This window comes from Trachemys scripta, chromosome 2 (genome assembly GCF_013100865.1).
Source record: "Trachemys scripta elegans isolate TJP31775 chromosome 2, CAS_Tse_1.0, whole genome shotgun sequence".
Lineage (NCBI taxonomy): Eukaryota > Metazoa > Chordata > Testudines > Emydidae > Trachemys > Trachemys scripta.
Genome location: NC_048299.1, coordinates 11,436,522 through 11,446,893, shown reverse-complemented (window position 1 = coordinate 11,446,893; position 10,372 = coordinate 11,436,522). Strand labels below are relative to the sequence as shown.

The window sequence follows — 10,372 nt, the reverse complement described above, 5'->3', positions numbered from 1 at the left end:
CCCCCCCCCCCCTTGACTGCCCCCTCCAGAACCTCCCTGCCCCTTTTCCTGCCCCCTGGCCCCCTACCCCGCCACTCAGAACATGGTGTTGGGCTCTGTGCGGAGCCGGACACGTGGCTGCGCTCCCCAGCGCAACACACAACCCGGTCCCTGGCCCTGCACAGTGCTGCCCGAGCGGGGCGCGGGGCTGCAGGGGAGGAGCTGCCGAGGCTGATGCAAACGGCCCGGCCGGCTCAGAATGCGGGGGCGGGGAGGGAGGAGGAGCTCTACAGCTGCTCCGGAATCTAGCCCGGCAAGCTACAGGGGGAAGGGCTCTGGCTGCCAGAGCCCCAGGCGAGAGGCTGACTTTCCTGCAGCCCTCCCAGCCGCACCTCGCTCTGCCTGGGGGGAATCCCGGACATTTTGAGTGATTTACAAATTCCCCCCCGGACGCTATTTTTAACACAAAAAGGAGAACATGTCCGGGTAAATCTGGACGAATGGTAACCCTAATTAAACCCTCGTGGAGCCTGGATCATGCAGGAATGGTGCACATTTATCTGCCTTTGGCTTTGGTATCTGGCAAAACATTAGGGCCAGAAGAAAAATGTTGAATGCAATCTTTGCCCAACTGAGAATGGGGTTTCATTACTATCTGTTTTCCACGGGAAAAGATCAAGTTTGGCAGAATTTTCTGCTGCGGAAAATCTAAATGAAACATTTAATTTTGTCAACAAAAAACAAAACTCTTCTTTTCATTTGGGGTCAACCTTAATCTGTGCCATAGTGCCTCCTGGGAGTTGTAGTTCTGGGTCCCTGGTGCCCGTGTCCTATATGGGCCTTGTACCCTGGCTGGACTATAGACGTACAGAAACCTTTTATTTCAATGGACAGTGTCAAAATGAAACATTTCCATATTTCTGAATCAATGAGTTTTGGAAATGTTTCTTCCAAGGAAAGTTTCAATATTTCACCTTTTTGTCCCAATCTGGGATGAAAACAAGTATAGAAATATTAGAATTTTCCACGAGACGGAAAGTCCAGTTTTTAATCAGCGCTATGGAACGGTCACCCTTGTGTTTAGTATGATGAACACTAATTCTATTGTCTATCCTTCCCTCAGTTATCCAGTGCACTCCCTTAGCCTCAAGCAAAGCTTAATAAACCTAGAGAGCAATAGGTCTCACTTAGCCAATCATTTTGACTAAATTCAATGTGCAACTGGAACCGCATCAACCCAATGCTTGGACAATTCCCTCACCTCTTTTTTAGCGGGATCCACGCCTTCTGGAAGTTCATCCACTGTCTTGTTGATCAGCACCTCTCTGGGATAGGCTCCATTTCCATTGGTCACTGCCGAAACTACCGAAGGGGCATTGTTATTCTGATAGTTGCTAGTGCTGTTGACGTTGCTTTTGGGGTGTGGTTTATATGCAGGTGAAGTTCTCTCCGTTCTTGAACCAGCGGGGCTGGCAGGTTTACTGTCTGCGTTTCTCTTGTTCAGATTGGCATTGTTAAGATCCTGTGGGGTACAAGAAAGTCTGTCAGTACAGTAACATTGGGCAGGTGCAATAGATCTGTGGATGACTGTGATTTCCTGGGATGTTTATTCCTGCCAGGGGCAGGTGGGTCTTTTCTTAGTATGCGATAAGTTGGGTTAAAATATTAAAGGGGGGGGGGAATCATTGCTAAGGACCCTCAAGCTGTAGAGAGAACTTGTAGCCCATAATATTACTTAATATAGCAGCTTCCCATCAATCATCAGACATTACATCATGGCCTTGGAACCCAGATGCAACGGTGATTGTAAACTTTATAAATATCCAGTCAATACTGCTTACAGTAACCTGACTTCTTTACTAATGATGCCTTGGCAAAGGCCCGTGTGAGCCATAAAGGAAAAGGTCAGAAGTTTTCTAAATTGTCATGCTCATCTACTTCCTCTCCCCAAACTGTCGTCTCTCCCTGCACGGTTCAAAACTGGCTGTCCAGTAGCTTCTCCCTGCCCTCCTTCTAAGAGTCACACTGATCCAATCAGGGGATGTAAACAATACCATGTGACCAATCACGGCTAACCAATCCAGCTAAATTTTTTTGTTTTGCAGTAGCACCCAGGACCCCATAGTGCCAGGTGCTGTACAAATATAGAACAAGACCAACCCTGTGGAATCCATATATTTATCTTTGGTACTCGGCATCTCTTTGCCATCATTAATAGCAGTGTATAGTGCTGAGATTGCACTGCAAATACAAACTGCTCCACCAAAGATCCCTGCCCATTATTATTATTATTATTATTTGCATATGTAACTTATATAGCGGCTGTCCAGAAAGCCAAGCCATGCTGTCATATGCCTTTGTGCTGCTGTGGTTGAAGCCCATGGGAGCTATGTGTAGTACAGAAGGTGCAGATCATTATACCTATTTCACTGAGAGTTACACAAAGACACACAGGTCATACTTTGAGAACATACAATAACCTAGACACTGTGGCTTCACATTTCCTGCTCTAACCAGTGGTTTACATTATCAAACCCCAATAAAAATAAATAACATAACAAATGGAAGAAAGGGGAAATTGATACTAATGAGTATAAATGACATGTTAGAAACTGTAGAAAATTGATAAGGGAAGCAAAGGGACAGTAGGGCTAGGTCTACACTATCCGCCTGAATCGGCGGGTAGAAATCGATCTCTCGGGGATCGAATTATCGTGTCTCGTTGGGACGCGACAATTGATCCCCGAATCGACGCTCTTACTCCATCAGCGGAGGTGGGAGTTAGCGCCGTCGACGGGGAGCCGCGGAGATTGATTTTGCCGCCGTCCTCACAGCGGGGTAAGTCGGCTCCGATACATTGAATTCAGCTAGACTATTCACGTAGCTGAATTTGCGTATCTTAAATCGACCCCCCCCCCCCGTAGTGAAGACCTGCCCTAGGAGAAATCTATGGCCAGCAGAGTTAAGGCCAACAAGAAGAAGTTTTTAAAATATATTAGGAACAAAAAGAATCCTGACAATGATACAGGTCCATACAAGATGGAAATGGCACAATTATCACTAATAATTCAAAAAAGGCAGAAGTGTTCAAAATATTTCGGTTCTGTATTTGGGGGGAAAAAAAGATTATATACTCCCATCATCTGATGATGATAACACTCTTTCCATTCCGCTAGTATCTCTGGAAGATGTTAGACAAAAACTCTTACAGTTAGACATTTTAAAATCAGCAGGTCTGAATAACTTGCACCCAAGAATTTAAAAAGAACTAGCCAAGCAGCTCACTGGACCATCAATGCTGATTTTCAATAAGTCTTAGAGTACTAGGGAAGTGCAAGAAGATTGGAAGAATGCTAATGCTGAGCCAATGTTTGAAAATGGTAAACGGGATGACCCGGGTAAAATGCAGCCTGATATCAATCTCAGGCAAGATAATGGAGCAGCTGATGCATATAATTCTTAATAAAGAACTAAAGGAGGGTAATGTAATTAATACCAATCAACATGGATATCTTTTTTGATCAGATTACGTTTGGTTGATAATGGTAATAGCGTTGACATAATAGAATTCTGTAAGGCGTTTGAGTTGGTACCGCATGACATTTTGCTTAAAAGCTAGAATGATATGAAATTAACATGACACACATTAAATGGATTAAAATCTGACTAACTGATAGGTCTCAAAATGTAACTATAAATGGGGAATTGTCATTAAGTGGTTGTTTGTCCAGTGGGGTCTCGCAGGGATCGGTTCTTGGCCCTAGGTTATTTAACACTTTTATCAATGACCTGCAAGAAAACATAAAATTATTACTAATAATGTTTGCAGATGACACAAAAATTGGGGGAGTGGTAAATAACGAAGAGTACAAGTCACTGATTCAGAGCAATGCAGATCGCTTGGTAAACTGGGTGCAAGCAAACAGTATGCATTTTAATATGGTTAAATGTAAATGTATACATCTAGGAACAAAGACGGTAGGTTGTACTTATGAGATGGGGGACTATACGTGACTCTGAAAAAGATTCAGGGGTTATGGTGGATAATCAAGTGAACATGAACTCCCATTGTGACTCTGTGGCCAAAGAATCTGTTGCGATCCAGGGATATATAAATTAGGGAACCTTGAGTAGGAGTAGAGAGGTTATTTTACCTCTGTATTTGGCACTAGTGGAACTGCTTCTGGAATACTGTGTCCAGTTCTGGGGCCCACAATTCAAGAAGGATGTTGATAAATTGGACACGGTTCAGAGAAGAGCCGTGAGAATGATTAAAGATAGAAAACCTGTTTTATAGTGACTGACTCAAAGAGCTCAATCTATTCAGCTTAACAAAGAGAAGGTTAAGGGGTGACTTGATTACAGTCTATAGCTACCTATGTGGGGAACAAATATTTAATAATGAGCTCTTCAGTCTAGCAGAGAAAGGTGTAACTTGATCCAATGGCTGGAAGTTTATGCTGGACAAATTCAGACAGGAAACAAGGTGTAAATTTTCACGGTAAGAGTAATTAACCATTGAAATAATTTACCAAGGCTCGTGGTGGATTCTCCATCACTGACAATTTTAAAATCAAGATGGGATGTTTCTCTAAAAGATCTGCTCTAGGAATAGAGGGGAAAGTCTCTTGCCTGTGTTATACAGGAAGTCAGACTAGATGATCACAATGGTCCCTTCTGGCCTTGGCATCTAGGACTCTTTTGTTTACCTACAGCAACTGGTCCTTTTTACTCAGGTAATAGAAACAAGCTTTTAGCCGTGGTAGCACAGGTAAAATCTAGCTGTTCCAGCTACAAGTTCTGTGTCCACTCACCACTGCGATCTCTGATATAGCAGACACATCTCCTAAGCTATTCTTCATCTCCTCGTAGGACTTGCCATCCTAAAGGTAAAGAGAGTTATAAGAATCAGACTCAGCGAAAAGACCACTTTTATTTCAGTGAGCACGTTCAAACTGCGGTTACAACGTACTCCTGCTCCTCAAACCAGCATCTAGGTCAATACCACATGAGTTGGGATGCAGAATCCAGGGCCGGCTCCAGGCACCAGCTTGCCAAGCAGGTGCTTGGGGAGGCCACTCTGTGCTATTCGGCGGCAATTCGGCGGATGGTCCCTCACTCCCACTTGGAGCGAAGGACCTTCCGCCGAATTGCCGCCGCAGATCGCGATCACGGCGCTTTTTTTTTTTGCCCCTTGGGGCAGCAAAAACCCAGGAGCCGGCCCTGGCAGAATCCCAGGAACTGCGGCTGCAAGACAGGAACTACATGCAGCGTTGAGAGCTGCATCAGTCGCCAAGTGAATTAAGAGCTCAGGCTGCATCACTGGGTGCCATAGTATGGAGGGAAAGGCATGGTTCTTGTGTAGAATGCACTTTATACCCTGTGCTATGGCCTCCATTTATCTCCTGCCTATCTGTCAGGGGATGGGTGGGATCTGGGAACAAACACAGTGGCACAGGTCCTTGCACTGCCTCTGGGGGGTCCCCTGGGACCTGCTAGTTTTGGGATCCTAATCACCTGCCCCTTTTGCAAGGGTGGGCAAATCCAATCCCCATTGAAGAGAGAATTTGTAGTAATTCCCCTCAGTGCAGAATTGCAGCAATTCCCCATCCCCTGGACAGGAATAACCAGTGTAGGGGAACCACATGGCCCTGAAAGCCATAGGAATGCCAACTCTCATGGCATCTGGTGTTTTCCTTAAAGCCCCAGCTCCTGGAGTCATGGGATTATGTGAGAATCTCAGCTGTCATTTAAAAAACAAAGTTTTTAGCCTTTGTGGTTGCCAGGAAAAGCTTGAAAATATATGATTCCTAAAGACTCCAACACCAGAAGGCAAATAAAAAGAACCCAAGATTTATTACTTTTTACAATCTTATGATTTTTAAGCCAATCTCATGATTTTGAATGCTTGGGTTTAGCTGAAGCTATTTGTAGTTTCCCCCCATTTCACTTACCAATATCTTTTCAACACTACTAAATTTCACTTGCTATTTCTACTCCATGTGCACTCTATCGCCATCAGGTGGCTGGAGTCTGGCTTCACAACATTGGAGGGCAGTGTTTCAGCAAGATTGTGTTCAATTAATTAAAAAACCGAAACAATCTGCTTTTATGAAAACTTAAAAACACGACAACAGACAATCCTCTGAACAATCTAGATGTTGGGCCTAAATTGCTTGTCTTTAATGAGAGCTAGGCAAGTTTGGAGGATTTGGGGTTTTGATTAAAATATTCATATTTTCAACTATATATTCCCCCCCCCCCAAAAATTTGCATTTAATTGAAAAGCAATTTCTTAAAGCAACTGTTTCACTTAGTTCTATTTGTGATGCACCCCAAATGACATTCTCACTAATTTTTATGCTACATACAGTAGAGAATACGTAGACCCCTAGCTACTGATACTTCTATGCAATATATATATATTCATTCAGACAGACAAGATACACAGATTTCCCAGTAACTTACGCTCCACTTATACGGATCCCAAGCACTGAACCAGCCTGTGAAGGTGAGTGGTTCATAGCCTTGCTTCACCATTATTATTGGTGTTGCTAAATCTCTTCCAGCTGGATGGGTCTTCAGATAATCTTTGGCTGAGGAAATAGCCTCATTTCTTTCATATGTATTGGAGGTTTTGCCAATCCAAAGGAAAATCTACAGTGGGAGAAGGGAGAAGACAAGTGAATGGTAAGAACCACTGGAGATCTGGATGGTTAGTCTCCCTCCCTATTGATAATTGTGATAATTGGATATCAGAGCAAGGTACATGACTGGGGCAAAGCACAACGAACCCACTTTGTTGGTAGTTCACTGCACCGGTCAAATTATTTCCTGGAACCAAATTATATATTAAATGATGGTCTGGCAGGTGTCCTGAGAAGCATGTGTAGCACCATATAAGCGGGTACCATATAATGCTGGCCTCAGCAGCAAAGTGGGTTCCCAGATGGCACCGCTCAGGGCTAGAAAATATGCAGTGGGCTCATTCGTCAGTCACAAAAAATGCCGTTAGTCACTCTAGAGATGGGTCTAAACCAAGAACCAAGAAATCAGCCTCTTCGGGATGTCAGGTTCTGATTGGAATGGCTGGTTCTGAAACTGTCCTTGTGACTGATTCTGGATTGACTCTGAAGTCAGACGGGGCCTGTTTTCCTGCTCTCTACACAGCAGTAAGACTATGAGGAAACCACATAGGATTCCAAATGACTACATTGATTAACTATGTACAGACATACAAGGTCGAGCTACCTACGTACACTGTGGCTCTGGCAGGGGTCTGTTGTCTACAACTATAGAAGACTGGGAGGCTGCACTAGCAGGATACTATCTAATTCCTACACACCACATCCGACTTGGTTCTGAAACAGCAGACAGCCCGTGCGAGCAGCACTCTAGGGGTATGTCTACAATGCAGCTGGGAGTGAGCGTCCCAGCCTGGGTTGACAGACTCGCCCTAGGTCCTCTTGAGCTAGTAGACTAAAAACAGCAACATGGACGATGCAGCAATGGCTGGCCACTCACGTCCTAGCCCGCGCAGCCCCTGGTCCAAGCTCAGGTGGCTAGCCCAAACCACAGGCCATGCGGCAATGCTCACGCTGCTGTTTTTCTCTCGCTAGCTTGTACAGAATTAGTGAGTCTCATAGGCTTTAAGGTCAGACGGGACTGTCATGCTCATCTAGACTGACCTCCTGCACGTGGCAGGCCCCAGAACCACACCCCCCACGCCTGTAATACACCCAGAACCTCTGGCTGAGTTACTGAAGTCCTCAAATCCTGGCTTAAGACTTCAGGTTACAGAGAATTCACTATTTACACAAGTTTAAACCTGCAAGTGACCTGTGACCCATGCTGCAGAGGAAGGCAAAACCCCTCCAGGGTCTCTGCCAATCTGACCCGGCCGAAAATTCCTTCCCAACCCCAAATATGCCCATCAGTTAGACTCTGAGCATGTGGGCAAGACCCGGCAGCCAGCCACCAGGGAAAGAATTCTCTGTAGTAAATCAGAGCCCTCCCAATCTAGTGTCCTATCACTGGCTGTTGGAGATATTTGCGGCCAGCAGTCAGAGATCGGCTACATGCCCTTGTAGGCAGTCTCACATCATACCAGCTCCTCCATAAACTTACCAAGCTCAGTCTTGAAGCCAGTTAGGTGTTTTGCCCCCACTGCTCCCCTTGCAAGCTTGTTGATGTCTACTTGAGTCTACCTGCTCCCGTCCCAGCAGCAGTGGAGACATCCCCTAATGTCCAATGTCAAACCCAAATCCCAGCGCTGGTCTGGCCTAGAATTCAAACCTAATCTGGAGTCAGAGCTGAGTGCTGAGTTTTTAGTCCAACTCTACTCCCTTCTGTCCCCTAAAATTTGGGCCAGGCTTTGATCACTGACTGTAGCACATGGAAGAGGATTTGGGGGTGGGGCTAGCGCATCAGTGACACTAATTGCTTAGCAGTGTGACAAAGAGAACACGTTCCTGTACATGTGTTGGCAAAGCTTTGCCTATGGGGCACCAGAACCGTCACCCAGCCCCGCTGTGAATAGCTGCTTCTATAGGCTCACTGCAATCCCACAGTAGGCAGAGGATTCTCAGAATTGCACCGTAATTCCCTCCCTCCTGGCAGGGCACCTAGGAAGCTGCAAGAGCAACATCTCACCAAACCGCCAGAGCCTGAGCTCAGTGGAGCCGACACGTACTGCTTGGAGTGAGAGGTCAGTCTAGATGGTCTAGTGGACCCGTCTGGCCTTAAAATCTACTGGATTTTAGTACGGGCTTTGCCACTGATCTCAAGGAATCTGGGAGCTGAGCTCCCTCTGGCCCCTTTGAAAATCCCAGGCGTGGTGCCTGTTTCTTATCCGCCGAATGGGTCTAACGCTGTAATTTCTCTTCAGGGCAGTGTGGAAATGTGGTTAGAGCACTGCCCCGGGACCCAGGAGACCTGGGTTGTATTCCCAGCCTGCTGGCTGACTTTGGGCAAGTCACTTTGCCTCTCAATGCCTCAGTTTCCCCACCCGATCTTCTAATGAGACTGAGCTCCTCTGTAAAGCGCTTTGATATGTTGGCTAGAAAGTGTTGCAAAAGTGGCAGGTATTATTAATTACGCTGGCCTACATTACTGGGGTGTTGTATAAATATTGGCAAAGCACTTTGAGATCCTGGACGGAAGATGCTGTTCTGAATTTCATGCTGAATACTGTATTAAAATAAGTCAAGTCAACAAAAGTGCACAGCTCCCATTATGGGGGGAGAGGGGGAAGGGGAGAGAGAGGAGGGAATTCCACTGACCTCTTCCCAAGTATCTAGTAACATGACATCATCTTCATCCAAGTCATCCTGGCAGAAGCCCACCACTTCCGTCATGATAAACCGCCCTGTCTGGTTGGAGCACTCAAACAGGCGGGGCTGGTATCGGACAGTTGCCTCTTGGAATCTTGGCAGGACGAGAAGAACCAGGAAATGTGAAATCTTTTCCCATGTTTGAGTCCAACATGCATCGCAGACACTAGTTGTGGCCACTAGGGGTCAAACTTGTACATGGCAACACCCATCAGCTGTGTCGGGCGGGGGGGAGGAGGCGGAAGGAGTTGCTGGAATCTTTTTGGGAGTTGATCCCAAGGGTTCAGAACCCCTTTCACCCCCACCAAAAGTCAAAGCAAAATTCCACCCGAACCACCAAGATGTGCCTGCTTTCAAGTTGAAGCCACATGAACCCACCAGGTTTTAAATAGCTCCCGCGGAGCCCTGTTACCTTGCCCAGATTCCGCTTAGGTGGAATGGAGAGGTTAAGTTTGCTCCAAACAGGTTTAGCTTCCTGAAACTCCCAGGCAAACGTTTGTAACAGTCACAGCCCTTCTTCTCGAATCCGACAGAGGAACCCAAGCCTCAGACCAGTTCAGATCAGGATTTCAACCCCCGTTCCCTGAGAAGGGCCAGACCCAGTGCCCATTGGGATGAATGGAAGTCTTTGCATGGACTTCACTGGGCATTGGGTCACATCCAGAGCTTGGGGATGCTCTGTTCTGGGATTCCGTGTTGGCCCATTCTAGTGAGGGGGCCTAGTTTGGAAATCCTTACCCAGTCTTCCTGCAAAGACCTGACTCTCTGCTTAGTTACAGCCGTACAAGCCCACTGCAGCCCTTAAAGAATTACCTCTTGTCACTGGCATAGGGGGCTTTTCCTCCCAGTGCTGCCCAGAACTCCACCGGCTCTTGCCCCTCCAGAACGGTCTGCTTGTCCCGTTTGGAGACGATGTTGGCCACTATCTTCGCCATCTCTCTCTCATCCCCGCTGCAACCCTGCACAAGATTAGAGGGTTCAGGAGGGGCCTGGCAGAATAGACCTGTGAGCTGATGGTCTGTACATCACTTCCCTCTTCTGGAGAGAACTAGAGCTGCCCA

At 46.3% G+C, this 10,372-nt stretch overlaps 1 protein-coding gene across 1 annotated transcript in view; it reads right to left on the bottom strand.

The window, feature by feature from the left end:
- VILL (villin like) overlaps positions 1-10,372 on the bottom strand; it is a 53,164-nt gene that overhangs the window by 2,699 nt on the left and 40,093 nt on the right. The window contains exons 15-19 of the mRNA XM_034759901.1: positions 10,125-10,270; positions 9,261-9,405; positions 6,448-6,636; positions 4,794-4,862; positions 1,241-1,501 (exon numbers count right to left, since the gene is read on the bottom strand). Of these exons, the coding sequence (XP_034615792.1) occupies positions 1,241-1,501; positions 4,794-4,862; positions 6,448-6,636; positions 9,261-9,405; positions 10,125-10,270 (810 nt within the window). The remainder of the gene's footprint in view (positions 1-1,240; positions 1,502-4,793; positions 4,863-6,447; positions 6,637-9,260; positions 9,406-10,124; positions 10,271-10,372) is intronic.